The following is an 18,082-nucleotide window of genomic DNA, read 5'->3' as shown; positions in this document are numbered from 1 at the left end:
TTTAAATGTCTTTAACATATTACAACAGCACAGTTCATATAGACTAATGGTTCTAATGTATAACTGAACATTCTATTTAGCTATGTGTATTATAACTGAGCAGTAACCTTAATACATTGATATAATAACAAATCTTCATAAAATTAATCACTTACAGAGACAAATCAATACATGTATTCAGTTCTATTACATTTCATAATTACTGAAGTGATAATAAAAATCATTTGTTATACATCAAAATATGTAAGCCCTTTATACTGTTTTTATATGAAGACTAGAGAAAGAAATCAGTCTAATTTTAAATATAGGAACATTTTAACCTTTATATTTTCATTTAAACATTTTTATTATACATGATGTTATACCCTTACACTTGCACTAATCAGCATGCAAGGAAAATAATTCCAATAACTGCTGTTCATTAATTTATGATTGATAAACATTCATTCACCACCCTTTGATTAGATTATTTATAATTTCTATGCCCAAATTTGCTATTAAGCTATTTCTTGCAGCTTGTATAGAAAAATAATTTGTGTTTCATCCATTAGCCACAGGTTTTTATGAATCTGTAGGAAAAACAACATCTATAGGTTTGAGTTATATTTTATGCTTATAATACTTTTCTTGAAATTCAGATTTTAAATTCTTAACTCTTTGACTGTGCGACTGGCTGTCTTTTTGCCTTGCAAAGGCATAGGTCATCTTTAATTATCACTTGCATCTGCTTGTAGGCTTCAAAAAAAACATTCCAGGCTTCACTACCTAAGCCCAGTCTGCATTATCAATCACCAGTCATGATCACTCTGTTCAACTTTATTTGCTAACATTTTTAGATAGTACATGTATTACTAAAACAATTAAATTTGACTACGATCCCCTATTACTATAACGATTAATGTTATGTTATTATATTATTATATGGGATGTCTCCCATCTTTTAGGGTTTTACTTCACATTATTGATTAGTCAGCTGACACACACAGACTTACAAATAACATAAATGCGCATCTGTCACCCCAGACTCTGAATAAGAATAATTTATTCTTCTTTTATTTTCTTTGCTAGATTCTAAATCCCACTTCATGCCCAAGCAAAATTACTTGGCAAAACTAAAGTTCTTTAAACAACATTCAGCACACTGGGGAGAGCAACTGTTCACAAACAATCAGCCTTCACTCGTTTCAATCATTTCAATATACAGTATTTGGCAATTGCTTCATTCTTTCAAATATCTTCACATATTCACATACTCACGTTCTTTTTTACAATTGCATTTCATTCATAGAATAAAGTTTTCTTTCAGTTGTATTTCATTCACATAGATCTCTATCACACGTGCTATAAACTCACTCGAGGTTGTGTTTTTTTTGTTTATCTATAAGGTTTCACCGTGCAGCGCACTTAAACGTGACTTTTCCTTCATGCTTATTATTCAAACAACTTCTCAGGCCGCAAGCTGGTATCACTTTCATTAAATTAGGAATTCATCTTACCTTAGTTTTATACGCGCTAATTTCCAGATCATGAAAAGGTCTGTGGCGAACCCGGGTTCAGCGACAATCAAGGAAACCTGTTTCCGTGGCGATCCTGGGTTCAGCGACAAGCAAGGAAGATCCACTCGGGAAATCACGCAGCACAATTCCACAACAAGAAAGCATTCCCATCAAAAGTTACGCGGTCACAAAGAACATCCTGACTTAACAAGGAAAACATGCATGCTCTAACCTTTATTTCGTATCAAGTGTGCTGACCACTGCGTCACCATACTCTTCCTTTATAGTTCCTAAAATACATAACTTCCATTTATGCACAATCAGGCACATTGTGTTTATCACAAGAACTTGTCTCCCTTCTCATTTAGTATTATTAAAAGAGCATTTTTCCTTTAAACTTGATCAGGGTTTAAAAGGAAAAATGTTTTGCACGTTTACAAGCCTTAAACAAAAGTGGAGACATTCTATTTGCGTTACCCAATTACACAAATCGATAATTATCTTTCTTTGTCATGTGAGAAACTGTCTCATTTTTAAATTCACATTTTTCCAATTAATCCCTTCTTAAAAAGTATGGCCAGTACTCACCGTAAGGTAAAAGAGGCATGTTTCTCATTGCAAGTTTTAAAACCAAATGTATTTATTCTTTTTCCAATTTTTAGTTAGAGTTCTTTGCATTACAGTTTCTTTTTAAACATTAGCTTATAACGTAGGTTCGTAATTTAAGCTATATTTAAAAGGTGATTTCAATAATTTCTCTGTGTTTAAACACACGGCATGATTCTTTTAGCAGTACCATCATAGGTGGGGGTTGCCAAAACCTTTGACCTTTAACCTTGTAGGCAGAGTAACAAGGAACAACTGCACAGCTCACCGACTGCGTTTTAACACGTGGACGAACTGTGTACATTGGATTTCTATTATGCCATTAAAGATTTCTACAATTTATTATAGCGAGCGTGATCGAGCCGTTATGGATTTTATCAGCATTTATACCGTTCATCTGTAAGTAACCGACTTTGAGACACTCTGGATGTGGGATTGAATCATCAAACAAGGTAAGTGCCGGCATGCCTGTCTGCATCAAATCTTAACGCACAGCTCTTTATTGCTTTTACAAAATATTGTTTCTAATGGCTAAACGATGCAACTTATTTTAAGAACAGTGTTCCCCAACACGGCATTTACTTTTCAGGCAGGTTTTGGACTTCGTACGACAGTTAATTAATCTGTGTTGTCCACGCGGGTGCCGTTTCATTTTATTCCGGACAACCAGTCTCGTGCTATAAGTTTAAAACTGTTGTTTCTATTTATTTTGTCCGGTTTATTCCGACATTTATACTCATGCTTTGGACTTAAAATTCCAACCTGCATAGTGTAGTTAGCAGACGCTACCACAAGTCATTGGCAGCTGTCTTTTTTTTCTTGCCTCATGCTCTTGTGGCTTATATTACAAGACCGCCTCTTGTATTTTGTCGGGATTAATTAATATCCCCATCCCAATTATGGCCAGGCATTTTAAGGTAGTATAACTCGGTCACGGGAGTCCATGTCTGAGTGCGCGACCATCCCCAAATATATTCAGTATTTTAACCGAACCCTTCATTGCCGTCATTATCAGAAGCATATTATATATATATATATATATATATATATATATATATATATATATATTATAAATAATATGCGGTTATTAATTTTCCCACAATCCTGCCGACTACGCCAATTTTGTTTCCTTAACTCTTTTAGGGCGGATGTCGACTTTTGTCAACAGGAGGGGTTGAAGGCGAATGTCGACAAAAGTCGACATCCAGGGATAGGGGGTGACAATCAGCTGTTAATGGCGACAAATCTCACTGTCACGTCACAGGCATTCCCTCTGTGCTTGGAGGAATGCTAGACTCGTTGACTCGGCAAATAAACATTGCGTGTGCGTGAGTTGCGAAATGTAAACAAAGGCAAGATGGCACCGACATGTGAAAAGGCAGCGAAGCAAGTGCAGAAAAGAAAACACTCAGCAGACGATGTTTTGCGCATTATCGCGGAGTCGGACTCTTGATTTTTCAGAATCGGACTTTATTGGCAGTGATCAGGAGATCGAGCAAGAGAGTTAGAAGCAGGCATCAGCTGATCAGACACCAGCCGATGCCGCGCCAGCGGATCTGCTGCCAGTTGAGTGCCTTCGCGCAGCCGATGCATTTACGGCAAGGTTCGCATGGGATAAATACACAGACATTGATCCGTTGAGAGCCGATCTGGCTACCGGAGTTTACAAGACGGCATGGCTTGCTGTTGGACATGACAGATCACCAGCTGCTGTACTTCAGGCTGCTCTCTCCTGATGCTGCTTTTCAGCTACTGTCAGACGAGACAAACAGGTAGGCAGAGAGTTTTTTTGAATCGCGGGCTGCGTTTGCATCGCATTCTCGTTTTTCAAAGTGGAAACCCACAACGAAAGACGAGATGAAGCGCGCTGTGGCATTACAAATAGAGATGGGACAGAACTGGTGATATAACTTCAGGGAGCATTGGTCCAAACGTGTTTTGTCCCCTGGTGGCTTAGGTATGTGCTGCTGCAAAGTTTTATTCACTTCTGTAATAAATAGAAGCAAATTCCATGGGGTGAGCCAGGCTATAATGCCATACATAAAGTTCATAAAGTTTCAGAAGATGAAAAGAGGTGAGAATACGGTTTTCATGCAGGCAGAAAACTTGGTGGCAGTGGCATAGCACAATGGCAAATGGGTGACTTGTCTCTCTACAGTACACACTAACAATATATGTGAGAAAGTGCAGCAACAGACAATTGAAAAATAGGCACCAAAGCAACACGTATTGTAAGGAGTGCAATGTAGCAATGACTGAAATTGGCTAATTTGAGCGAGATCAGACTTTGCTGTGTAAAATGTATGTGATATGTATGTGAAATCATAGAGTATGCAGGCTCATACAACATGCAAGACAGTAACATTTGTCAAAAGGAAATATTTTTTATTGATTTGATGTGTTAAACAATTGCTTTGTGTTCTTTTTTAATAATGTTAGTTTTTGGAAAAATATTTAGCCCTGGGAGAAAAGAAACAAAAAAAAAATTAGCCCTAAAAGAGTTAAGAGGCATTAACTGTCCGGAAATGTGTTCTTTTCAATTGCGGCGTTTTAATTAACCTGAATTTAAATAATTATAAATTAAAAAGGTGTTATCCCCCCCAGCATGCAATATGGCAGTCACAAGATTACATGAGAAGTATAAGAATAACTTAGCTTTGTTTAATATCGGCTTACGGGGTATTACAGACGGGAAGCTTATGACAGACTCTATCAAGAATGTGGGAGTCTTGATCTACGCAGTCTGCCATCTTTCGTTGCCACGCTGAAAGGATTTTCCGGACAGAGGACATAGTCTTCCGCCCGTTAGCTTCAAAGTGTATTGGCCGTAGGTCCATCCTTATATACTGGTTGCTCCACGTGCAGGCTCTTTCTGGTCTCCAAACAAGGACAGGAAAGGACTCAAACCCCACCTTCAAAAATACAGGAATAGCACAATGCCTACATGCAGTTCTCATTCTCACAACAAGGAAAGAGGATTTTGTGCTGATAGAATACAGAAATATACTAGTCTGTCTTTAGGCTGACTATTCAATTCTCCAGTTGTCTTTGGCTCTCTAGTCCTGTGCTTGGCTCGGCAATTCTAAATGCTGAGCCCCTGCGTACCATACTTGGTCTGCCTGTATGAATGAGTCCATAACAGTGTGCACAGAGACAGTGACATTAAACTTAATATTATAACAAAACATATTATAACAGAGGCTAAGTAGCCAATGTACAAAAACAGTGAATTGTTAATGATCAGAAAGCAAAAAAGCAGGCAAGAATGGAATGGAGAGCTACAAAACAACAGAAACATCATCTGAGAGTATTTGCAATATGTATGTATGATACTATATATATGTTTGACATTTCACATGTTAAATACAAAGTGAGTGTGATTTTTCAACTATGCATTTTGAGAGAGAAAGAAAGGAGGAGAAAATTTAAAATAAATATATTTTAAGAAAAAAAAAAATCAGCCAGTTTACTTTTTCACCATTTTACCAACTTGAGGCACTTTTTGTCAAGCTACCAATAAATTTAACCTGTTGATCAGTAGTGATATGGCCAACTCAGTAGTTATAGGAGGTTTGTTATAGCTTCACTGCTGTTTTGTTGTAGCAGGGTCCTATGGTGACCCTTTTCTCCCCTTTAGACTCTTTATTATGTATTATTCCCCAAATCCCATACTCTTACTACATTGTTGGGTTGAATGCTACTGTAGTTCCAACACTTCCCTCTTTCTTTTACATATGTAACTGCAGCCAGTTAGGTAGAACCAGAACAGGCAGGAGAGAATGTTACACAGTTATACATGCATTATAGATAAAATGCCCAAAATTAGAATACATTGAATGTTGGTACAATAATACAACCAAAAAATAAGCTACTAGGTGGCTCTCTATCTTCTTATGTTGATTGGTTTCTGGTCTGGCTTGGTCTGCAACTTAGGTCTAGAAGATGCCTGCAGCTGGTCACTGGAGACCTGCAGCTGGCCAAGGGAGATCTGTAGTTGGCCAGTTGGTATCTACAGATAACAACAACAATATTTATTTTTATAGAATACTGTATTTTCATACAAATGATGTAGCTCAAAGTGCTTTACAGGATGAAGAAAGAGAAAAAAGACAAAATATAAAAATAAAATTAGGCAATACTAATTAACATAGAATAAAAGTATGGTCTGATGGCCAGGGAGGACCGAAAAAACAAAACAAAAAAAAAAACTCCAGAACAGAGTTTCCAGGTCACAAGATCACCCAGCCCCCTCTAGGCATTCTACCTAACATAAATGATCTCAATCAGTCCTCATGGTTTTCAGGCTTCACATGGAAGAACTTGATGATGATGGTCATATGGAAGTCTGGCCTTCAATCCATCAATGTAGGGACAGCATGGTGCTTTGATTGGTTGGTGGTGGTGGCACAGATCGCTACCACAGAAAACCAGAAAAAGAACAACAGAGAAAGTAGGGGTTTGTACTGATTTTGGAGCCACCGTGAATGATAATGATAATTACATGCATATGCAGAATATCAGGATTAAACTAAAATGAAGCTATGAGAAAGCCATGTTAAAATAATGAGTTTTTAGCAGTTTTTTAAAAATGCTGCACTGTATAAGCCTGGCGAATTTCTATTGGTAAGCTGTTCCAGATTTTAGGTGCATAACAGCAGAAGGCTGCCTCACCACTTCTTTTAAGTTTAGCTGTTGGAATTACAGTATAAGCAGACAGTCATTTGAAGATCTAAGGTTACGATTTGGGGTGTAAGATGAAAAGCATTCTGAAATATAGGATGGAGCAAGATTATTTATGGCTTTGTAAACCATAGGCATTATTTTAAAGTCAATTCTAAATGCCACAGGAAACCAATGTAGTGACATCAGAACTGGAGAGCTGTGGTTGGATTTTCTTTTCCGAGTTAAGATTCTAGCAGCTGCATTCTGCACAAGTTGCAATCAATTGATGTCTTTCTTGGGTATCCTGAGAGGAGTACAGTAATCTAGCTGACTGAAAACAAAAGTTTGAACTAATTTCTCAGCATCTTGCAAAGTTATAAGAGGTCTAACTTTTGCTATATTTCTTATGTGAAAAAATGCTGTCAGGTCAGAGTCGATAGTTACCCGTAAATTCTTTACCTCTGTCTTGACTTTTAGTCTTAATGGATCAAGTTTATTTCTAATACCCTTATTATATCCATTTTTGCCAATCACTAAAATTTCTGTTTTCTCCTTATTTAGTTTAAGAAAATTACTACTCATCCATTCAGAAACACTCAATGAACCAAGAGAGTCAGGGTCATCAGGCACTATTGATAAATACAGTTGTGTGTCGTCAGCATAGCTGTAGTAGTTCATGTTATGCCTTGAGATAATCTGACCTAATGGAAGCATGTAGATCAAAAAGAGCAGTGTACCCAGGATAGATCCTTGTGGAACACCATATAGAATATCCGGATACTTCTTTTAAAAAACTTGTTGGTATTGGGTCAAGGACACAGGTGGAGGGTTTCAGTTGAGAAATTATTTTATATAAATCAGGTAAATCTATCCTGGTGAACCAATTTAATTTGTTTAAAATGGAGTACCAGGGTTTAAGAGGATCGGTATTGGGGAGGTGTACTATATTATTGCGAATATAATTAATTTTGTGATTAAAAATATAGCAAAAGCCTCACAAGTTTCACTGGAAGTTTTTTGGAAGCATTCCATTGGGTGACCTGGGTTTATTTAGCAGACGATCAATTGTAGAGAATAAGACTCTGGGATTACTAGCATTGTTATTTGTAATTCTAGAGAAATAGCACCGCCTCTCAAGACAGACTATGTTGTTGTATTCTGTTATTTTAGCCTTCAAGATCTCATAGTTTAGTTTTTCTCCAATTACGCTCAGCTCTCCAGAATGTTCTCTTTAGATCAGACACTCTTCTTTGGAATTTTAACTGCCTTTTCAGGAGCAACTATGTCAGCAGCAGCTCTTACTTTAGTATTAAAATTTTCCACCTTACTATTTACATTATCCTCACTATTGTAGTAAGCACTACAAACGGACCAGTTGCTTAGAATGTTTGTAAACTTTGAAGCTGCAGATGAATCAAAGAAGCGTTTTTTAACAATTTGCTTCTCATTAATTTTTTCTATCATTATTTCTATATTAAAGAGAAAATGGCCTGATAAACCAGTATCAATGATCTGCTTCACATCAACTTTTAGTCCTTTAGTAATTACTAAATCCAACGTTTAACCTGCTTTGTGTGTTGGCTGACCAACATGCTGGCTCAAATCAAAAGAGTCCTGTAGGTTCATGAATTCGTTACTTTCGGGTCACACTGATTATCGATATGAAAATTAAAGTCGCCAACTATTAGGAACGTGTCATAGTTCGTAATTATAATTGACACCAAGTCTGAGAATTCCTCAAAGAAAGACACATTGTATTTAGGAGGTCTATACATGGACAATACTAGAGACAATACTAGAGACTGAGAAACTCCATGAATAACAACGTCAAGATACTTGAAAGACTTGAATGTACCAAAGTCAACATCTTTGGACTTAAACCAGCTCAAGTAAATGTTTGCTAAACCACCACCTTTCTTACCTTGGTGATCCGCATGAGCAAAGCTGTAATTTGGAGGTGCTGATTTGATTAAAACAGCCGCACTATCAGAGCTAAGCCACGTTTCACTTAATGCAATAAAATCGATTTTCCTGTCACTAATAAGATCGTTGATGGAAAATGTCTTGTTGGCTAATAAAGGTATGTAGCTGGGCAATGGAAGACTGCAGTTGGCCAGTGGAGCTCTCCACCTGGCCAATGCATGTCTGCAGCTGGTCAAATGAGATTTCCAGCTGGCCAATTGATAACTGCAGCTAAGTTCTGCAGCTGGCCAATGGAGATCTGCAGGTGACTAACAGACCTGCAGCTAGTAACGGATATCTGTAGCTGAAAGGTGGAAGTCTGTAGCTGTCCAAGGAGATCTATGTCTGGCCAACTGATATCTGCAGCTGGACAAAAAAGATCTGCAGCTGGCTAATGGTGAACTCCAATTAGCCAACACATACCTGAAGATGGTCAGTGGAGAACTGCAGGAGAGCAGCTGGCCAGTGAAGATCTGCAGATGACTAATGGAGGAATACATTTGGCCAATGAAGACCTGAAGCTGGCTAGTGCAGACTTGTATCAGTGGTGAACTGCAGATGACTAATAAACTTCTGCAGCTGGCCAGTGAACACCTTGGCAATGCAGACTTGTAGCTGGGTTCTGGAGAACTGCAGCTAGCCATTCAAGAAGACCTTTATCTGACCCAGAGAAAAGTGCATTTGGCCAATAGATATCTACAGATGACTAATAAAGGTCTGCAGCTGGCCAATGGAGGACTGCAGCCTGCCAAGAAAGATCGGCAGCCGGCTAAAAAAAGGACTGCACTTGGCCAAGGGAAATATGTGGCTGGCCAATTGATATCTGTAGCTGGCCAAGGGAAATATGTGGCTGGCCAATGGAGATCTGCAGCTGGTAATTGGAGGACTGCTGCTGGCAAACAGAATTCTGCAGAATATATCCTTAGCTTAGGTGTCACAGTAGTGGAGACTGATCAGCACTGCCACTTTACAGATCCAGTGTACTAAATTCAAGTCTAGCACCTAATTGTCTGTGTGAAATTTGCATATTCTCTCTTTGTCATGTGTGTTTTTCCTGGTATTCTAGTTTTCTTCCAACATTCCCAAAGCCTTGTAGGATTTGTAAGTCCCAGTGTGAGTGTGGATGTGTACTTGAATGGACCATGTGATGGACTTTTCCCTCATTGAGCCCAGTACTGCCAGGATAGGCTCTTACTCCCAGCTTCTTACATACAGTATAATAACATTTTTCTTGTTGAAAAAAATTCAGGCTAAAGTGATCTGTACACTAATATGTGGTTGATCTAAAAACCAGACTTGTCTTTTACAGCTAAACTCATTATTTCATACTGTATATTGTGTAGCTTTCAAGAAAACATATTTGTCTTAAATTAAGCTTAATACTTCCATCCATCCATCCATTTTCCAACCCGCTGAATCCGAACACAGGGTCACGGGGGTCTGCTGGAGCCAATCCCAGCCAACACAGGGCACAAGGCAGGAACCAATCCCGGGCAGGGTGCCAACCCACCGCAGTAAGCTTAATACTTTTATATGTTTATATACTGTAAAAGAAAGGTATGGTATAAATGTATTATAAATGCATATGCAAACAGACCTTTTATGCCTGCAACACCTTTTAAAGTGCTAATTACAGAGTCCATGGATTGTTATTTTTACTACATGCTAAATGAGTCCTGCTGTTATCAACTGTTGAATGTAGCTGCAGGCCATTACTTACTCAGCATATATATTTATGTATATATATTAATATATATATTTATATACACATACACTAGGGGGTTCCCCCCTGCTCACTTTGCTCGCCAACCTCCCTGGCCTGCACTATGCACCAGCCACTTCATGTCTCTGCATTGTGAAGAGGGGACTGAACGCACCCCAAGGAGACGCGGTCACTCCTCTGAAATCCCCTCTTAAATGATGAAACAAATTCAGATTTTTTTTTTTTACCTCCTCTTTGCTCACTGAGCTGTTGGCTTGCTGCTGCCGCGTGCCGTGCCACGTGATCTGCATCTCGTATGGCACTTCGAACATTTAAAAGCCTGTACAGCAGCTGTCCTACTCTTGTTTGATCTCTGTGTCTTTTATTTTCGGCCCTGGGCGTGATTAAATCTTTTGGCACAAAGTCTCGTCCCGCGGGACATGAGTTCTTAATATTTTTTAGTTTATAATTTAAAAAAAGAATAAGAATCTGAAAATCTAACAACATCACATTAAAGTTCGATAAATTCTGAAATGAATGATACTAAACATATATATGTAGGTTTTAAAATAAGTCTGATTTAAAGTGTGACAAAAAAACTTAAAATCGTTGCACAAAATTGTTGCACTTTTAGGCTTAGGATTTTATATATATTTAGAGTAGATATGTATTTATATATAACGTTAGAATTTGTCTGCTCCTGTCGTCAACAGTCTTTTTCTGACTATAGAACCAGTGTTGACTGAATATTACTTGTTCAATGACACATTCTAATTACAGTCATAACATTACTACACAAGAGAGTAGTACTAAGGTTGTAGGTCTTGGGGCATTCATGCCAGCATGCTGACACCAAATATGATGTGTTCTAACACTTATATCTACTGCACATTTTCCTTTTGAATTTCATACAGGCAATTTATTGGAGCCATATAATGGTGCAATTGATCGAGCAGTTAATTACACAGAAAAACATAGAGGTAGGTATAATTAATATAGCAATCACTTACTCAATACAATTGGGCTGTAAAATTATAGAAAATAGTGTTCAATAGGGTTTATAATAAAAATAAGTAAATATTTGAATATATTCAAATGTAGGTTAAAACTTGTAAGTGCTGCTACATGTACCTTTGTAGTTAACGTGCATTTGTGTGCTTCATTATTATTTATACTTTTGCTTTTCTGCTGATGGTGCATTTGCCAAGCATGTAGCACTTACAATATTACTCATGCACTGAGGAAGCCTTCACAAAAACGTGATTTTCTCTCCATGGAATGTGACATTATCGAACAGTAAAGTGGAAATGGGAAAATGTTCACATCTGTAATGCATTTATGAAACCAATACAAAGTTGCTCATGACTGTTTAAACATTAAATGTGTTGATTACTTTAGTCCCCGCACCCTGCATCCTCCTCTAGTCCTCTGATCCACTATGTACCTTTCTGGTTTTTAAGTTGAAAACACGTGAAGTGGCAACATAGTGAGTTACTGAATGTACTAAATGTTGCATTGTAATGATCTTTAAGTGTTTTGTCCTCTTTATATTTTTATTTGGCAAACAATTTTGTTAACAATATCTTAAAAATTCTACTACAAGGTAAAAAATAACATGAAACAAAATTTTAAAACAAATCACAAGATGTGTAAGTTATAGTTTTAAATCTAAAACAGATTTGATAAATTTGTAGAGCAGGGCATTAGTGACAAAAAAATATACAGGATTAAACTAGGGATTTTTTCTCACATGTATCCTTAATATAGTCAATTTTCAACCCCCATAAATTGTAATCTTTCATTATAGATTTCTCAAAATACACTTTTGTGCATAGAATTCTTTATAACAAAACATGATTTCACATAATATGCACTTTTCGTAACATAGTAACCATCAAATAACTCATACAATGTAGTACACTAAATAAAATTGGTAAAATGCGAAACATTTTTTCTTGCTAGTCATTATATAAAATTCTGTAATGTTTATGCCAACATTTAAATAGATAAAATAAAAATGTAGTTATTGCCATCAGAAGACGCTGAGACTGTTGGGGTCTCAACATCACGTCCAGCATTCTGTCCTTTATGGCTGGAGGCTGGAGTTGGAGATTGTGAAGGATGTACTGGATTGATATAGTCCATCACTGAGTTCTGCTTCTTGTGTCACATGAGATCCTTAATGATCTCAGAGTATGGGAGCACAGCAGGGGTAAGATGACGTTTAACCTTGAGGATGGAATCAATGTTGTGATTGGCAGCTTCAATGTCTCCAGGCAGCTGATCGATTCATTAACACCAAACTCACGGAAGTCAGTGGCTTTTAACATTCCGGGACAGAGTTTATCTATCACTTTTATTTTCTCATTAAACCTCAAACTCGACAACGGTAGGGTGAACGGGAACAGTGAAGTACATAATAGTAAACTAGTCACTCCCTAAACTTGTACTCATCACACCTTTCCTTTTTTTCTGTAGAGTGCATAGTTGGAAAGGCAAAAAATGTGTGCGATTGCCAACGCAAAAGTAAAAATATTACTAATAAAATTGTGTGAATGCCTGAAGTGGCCAAAGTTAAAAAAGTGAATGTTGAGAATCAACTGCTTATTTTTGATTTTGCCTTTGTTTTAGAAATTATGCATTAAACCAGCAGCCTCCAAAAGACATATATTGGTTGAGGTAGCTAAGTATGCTTTCCTGACCCTGAAAATGCTTTTTATGCTGTCAGTTTTAAAGCCATTATAATAGTATAAAGAAAATCAGAAATATGGCAGTTATTTCCTATTGTGTAAAATGAGAACGGAAACTAGATTTTGTTTGCTACGATGAATATGTAATTGTTTTATATAAAACAACAATAAATTATGGACGTCAGGTTCAACAGTGTAACAGAATAGCATTTGGAGAAAAATGATACTTTTAGGACACTGGACAAGTGTTTAAAAATCTGTTGTTAGTATACCCCATAACCAAAAACCAGAGCAATGCAGTAGAAAAATCTTATCCATTTTCTAAATGAGAATACACACTACCAGTTAAAAAATATAAATATGCAAATACAGAAATGTTGTGGCATTGTGTGTCTGTACTAACAAAATGCCAAAATTAATGCTAGGTTAAAAAGCAAATGTCAGTGTTTGCCTTTGGGTTTGAATAAGAATTTCATTATATAGATTTGAATTATATTTAAATGGCAATATTAGTTCTGACACCCCTAGTATACAAAAGTTGTAATTAAGACAATTGTAATTGCTTATAATATTATACTGTTGCAGACACATACACAAAAACAAAGTATTTCCAAGTAACTGCAGAAAGTAAATGTCAGCTCATTTGTTGGTATTTTAGGAAGTCTATAATACAGTAGATCGTGTGATCCATAAAATCTGGTGTTTGTTGGTTTGACATACAAATAACAATTTCACTGTACTGTATAAATGTCACAAAACTACTACTACTACTATTATTACAAAAAACAAAAAGTATTACTAGTGCCTTTTTTTTCGAAATTCGTCAAGGCCAAACTTTGCTCATCTGACCCCATGTGGATAGGGTAATTGATTAATTACTAGTCTGTAATTATCATTTAATCAACCCAGTGTAGAAAAAATGTATGAGTGCATAGAGCATAAATGGCAATGGCATCTACAAGTCTGTCAAAAAACTGGCAATTTCCCAGATTTTTTTTTCTTTGTTTTTGTTTGTCAAAATGCTTATGTTGAACACAACCAGACACAAGAGTGTATTTATATGTTATTATTTTCCTTTTGAAACATTTTGATGTGATTCACACAGAAATCTCATCCAGCAGCTTGGCAATCCAACTTCCTGTGAGTCTATTGAAAATTTTCGGTTTTTATGTTTACATTTTTATAGGTAAATTCATACATGAACTTAAATGATTATTATTATTTTACATAATCCTAATTTGTCAATTAAAAACACAGGAAGTAATTTTCTCCTTTTTTAAAAGCATTAATAATAAACAGCAATTAAATTAATAAATAAGTTAACCACATAATAAATAACAATAAACACACAAAGGAATTTAAAAATACTCTGAATAAATAAAGCTGAAATAATAATTTATATATAACCTTACAGGTGACCAAGTTAACAAATATATTTTACACATTTAATGCTGTAAATAAGTACACACCACACTTTTTTCTTTTTTTATGGGATATGCTAATTTGCAACTTCAAATCATCACATTGAAAAACTATTTTGTTGCTGATGTTTATGCAGCTTAGAAATCAAATCTGAAATTGCTGAGGCATATTACATGGCTACATTATTTTATCTGGCACAAAGCATTTTAAAATTGTAGGTATGATGCTATGTATGTATGTAGCTCCGTATTCAAAAAAATGAATTCCTTGTACACAAGTAGGTATGCAAACCTAAGTCTTATTTCTTAAACTGTTATTTTCCATCCATCCATCCATTTTCCAACCCGCTGAATCCGAACAGGAAATACAATTTTTCACAGCATGTTGAAAAGCTGAGGTGAAGTATACTAAACTGCCTGTTTAATAAAATACTGTAGTATTAAGTCACAGTGTCTTTTTTTCGGTTACAATCATGTGTCATTTACAAAAAATACATCCTAATGGTTTAAAGGTTGTCACAAGAGGAATATTAAGATAAAATAATCAAAGTTACAGTGAGACCCTGGTTTAAAAAAAAAACAAAAAAAACAGCAGTATACTGAAAATCTGAGGTTGCATGTTTTCAACTAATCTGCTAATAGTCAGTTGTCCACACATTCAGTTTTCATAGCATGAATTTCTAAAAGCATTAAACATTTGTAGCAGCAGTGGTGGCAGCAGATACTGCTGGAGCAAAAATTTGGTGTTTGACTGACACATTTGTTTTGATATTCAGTCTTAGGTGGAGTAGTTCTGTGAGGATCTTATAACATTCAATAGTTATTTTGCAATATCTTTGTCACCTTGAGAGTAATTCATTTTATTTAATTTGGTAATTTGTTTACATTTTGCATTCTGGCTATCGTTTGTTTAAGACTTTATTTGTAAGCCATTAGGGATAGAATTTATTTTCATTTTATGCAGTGATTTTAGTCTGCATTCTATATACTAAACTTTGTTTAAAAAAGGTATAGTGTGTTTTTCTGTTTGAGAGTACATGAAGTATAGATTAAGCTAATGTCAAAAATATGTGTGCTGTACGAAGTTTTAAGGCTCTTTGGATTTTGGTGTTTTAGTTTATAGTTTAAGTTATTTTAGTAATAAATCTTTTTTAAATTTTGAATTTGCTTAGCTTTTATTATTCCATCTCTACTATTTTGTTAGAATAATAATAAAAAAACATTATCCTATGGTCATATTTTAAGGACTGTTCTGTTTCATGATGAGAAAAGCTATACTGTACATTTCTTCTAGGTGAAATCAAACCAAACCAACTGCAATAAATTAATTTTTTTAATGAAAGTGAGTTTATTAAATAGAGTGGCCATCCGAGTGTCATAAGACAGCCTCTTCACACAATTTTTTAAAAAATTAATATGTAATCTGCAGAGTAATACAAGCCATAGCTAGAAGGTCTATATATTGTGAAGGTACTTAGAAAAAGAGAGCAGCAGAATAGAAGCAGTGCAGTTATTTTACCTTGTAATCTTGGGGCTATTCAAAGAGACAGCTAGGGAAAATTTGTTGTAGTGAGATTTCACCTGTAGATTACTGAAAACAAAAGTTTGTTAAAATTTATATCTGGTTAGTAGTAACATATGTATTTATTTCCCGCTTGTCCCTTTTAGAGTGATTTTACTTCTGTATTTTTAAATTCAGAATGATTTCACTTAATTTTAATATGTATCTATATTTGATATGGATAGTGTGGTATATAATTAATTTTATATACATTCTGTAAACTATACATTTAAAAAGTAGCATTGTTTTGCTCCTAGATGTCCATAATATATGCTTGTTTTTGTATTATGTAAAGAATTTGCATACTTATAATGTATTTGTAGTAAAGTATAACTTTAGTTGATATTGTTTATCAATTTAATATGCCAAGCAGTGGTGATGGAGTATTTTGGGAACATATCAGCGTTTAGGTCCTTTCGTTAATTGTTAACAGTGTGATCAACTTTTCTTTCTTTTTTTTTTATTTTTCTTAACTAAATTCTGTACTTCTTGAATTTGTATGTAGTATAGAAATACTACTGATCTGGTTTCAGTGTTTTCATCAGAGGCTGCCTGGTTCAGTATTTAATCAAACATTAATGTTGGAGCAGCATTACATTTTTGTTAATGAGATAAACGTCCAAAAAAATCTTCATTTTCATTCGTAGAAGGAAACAGTAACAGAAACCTGAGAAGTAATCAGCAGCAGGGTAAGTAAAACTAACCCTTTGTTTACCAAGGAAAACAAAATAGGCCCATTACTTTTATGTGAATCATTCTATTATTATAATGAGTCAGTTATTTCAGTTTCATTGTTGGCTAAGATTTCAGAAAAGAGTTCATCATTTAAATAACTTGTATTTTAATTTTTAATATATTGGGGTATTCTTTAGATTAATTCATTGTTTTTTTCCCATATTGTTGTATGCTTCTGCGTGAAAAAAAATCCTCTAGTTAAGGCATTTTTATGTTATTTTCTGATAATACAATGCCTGAGCAAATGCCATTTTTTTGTTATGGAATTTTTGAGCATTTGAAATGCCACAAATTTAAAGACCATACTTCTAAATAAAGTTTAAAAAGTTCTGACGTGTTATTTAGTCTGATTGGCTTATTGTCTTTCTTTTCTTTAGAGTATTACTGAACACACTGGTATTTTTTCATTTGGTTATTTCAATACAGATTTACCTTAACAATTAAAGGGAGTACTAATTTAATTTATGAACTGCATTTGTTGGCTGAAGTCTGTAACAGACTCAGTAGTCAGAAGAAATGTGATAGTAAGAAATATGCTTCTAAACATTGTCAAAAGGATGTAAAATATCCTTTTGGTAAACAAAGGGTTCAAATTAATTGGAGATTAAAAACTGAAGCAAAAATTTCATAGATTATTTCCCTGCTGATTGATTGAAAAATGCTGTTTTATTAAATATTGATATCTAGCTGTTTTATTGGATTATAAAATCATTGAGCTTTTAACTTAAAAGAAGGAAGGTTGGCATGAGGCATAATGCAACTGTAATGTAAAACAATCATATTTCTTTTTATTAATAATAATGGATATTTCATTTATGAGATATTTTATTATTTACAAATTGTACTGTTTGTTACATTTTTTAAGCATCTGGGTAATGTACGTGATTGCAGGCTAACTGAATCTGAAATTAAATTATTGTTCTACCATAAAATTAATATTTATTATATAACCCAGAGGGCTTTTATAGTCAGTTTTGAAGTAAATCAGTTATATAGCTATTTTTGGCAAAATGCAAAAAGGATGTTGAAATAGATATTGGGGAATATCGTCAAAACATGAAAACTTTACAGTATAAATTTATAAATATTAAGTGAAGTTCAAGGTATAGACGGTTTATTATGTTATTATGATGGACATAACACATTCTACAATTTACTTGATATATTGAATGCAATAGTACCTTGCCTTACACAGCAGATTCCACCATGTATAGTGGAAAATCACATAATAAAATAGATCATCTGTT

The 18,082-nt window shown here is 35.1% G+C and overlaps 1 protein-coding gene across 3 annotated transcripts in view; it reads left to right on the top strand.

The window, feature by feature from the left end:
• usp13 (ubiquitin specific peptidase 13) overlaps positions 1 to 18,082 on the top strand; it is a 355,954-nt gene that overhangs the window by 273,826 nt on the left and 64,046 nt on the right. For 2 of the 3 annotated variants that reach the window (XM_051923946.1, XM_051923944.1), the window contains one exon: positions 16,748 to 16,789. The exons of the other annotated variant lie outside the window; for it this stretch is intronic. In XM_051923946.1, coding sequence (XP_051779906.1) covers positions 16,748 to 16,789 — 42 coding nt within the window. The remainder of the gene's footprint in view (positions 1 to 16,747; positions 16,790 to 18,082) is intronic. 3 annotated transcript variants of the gene reach the window in all.

This window comes from Erpetoichthys calabaricus, chromosome 2 (genome assembly GCF_900747795.2).
Source record: "Erpetoichthys calabaricus chromosome 2, fErpCal1.3, whole genome shotgun sequence".
In the NCBI taxonomy this organism is placed as follows: domain Eukaryota; kingdom Metazoa; phylum Chordata; class Cladistia; order Polypteriformes; family Polypteridae; genus Erpetoichthys; species Erpetoichthys calabaricus.
Note: the sequence above shows the minus strand (reverse complement) of the source record. Positions and strands in the feature narration are given on the sequence as shown.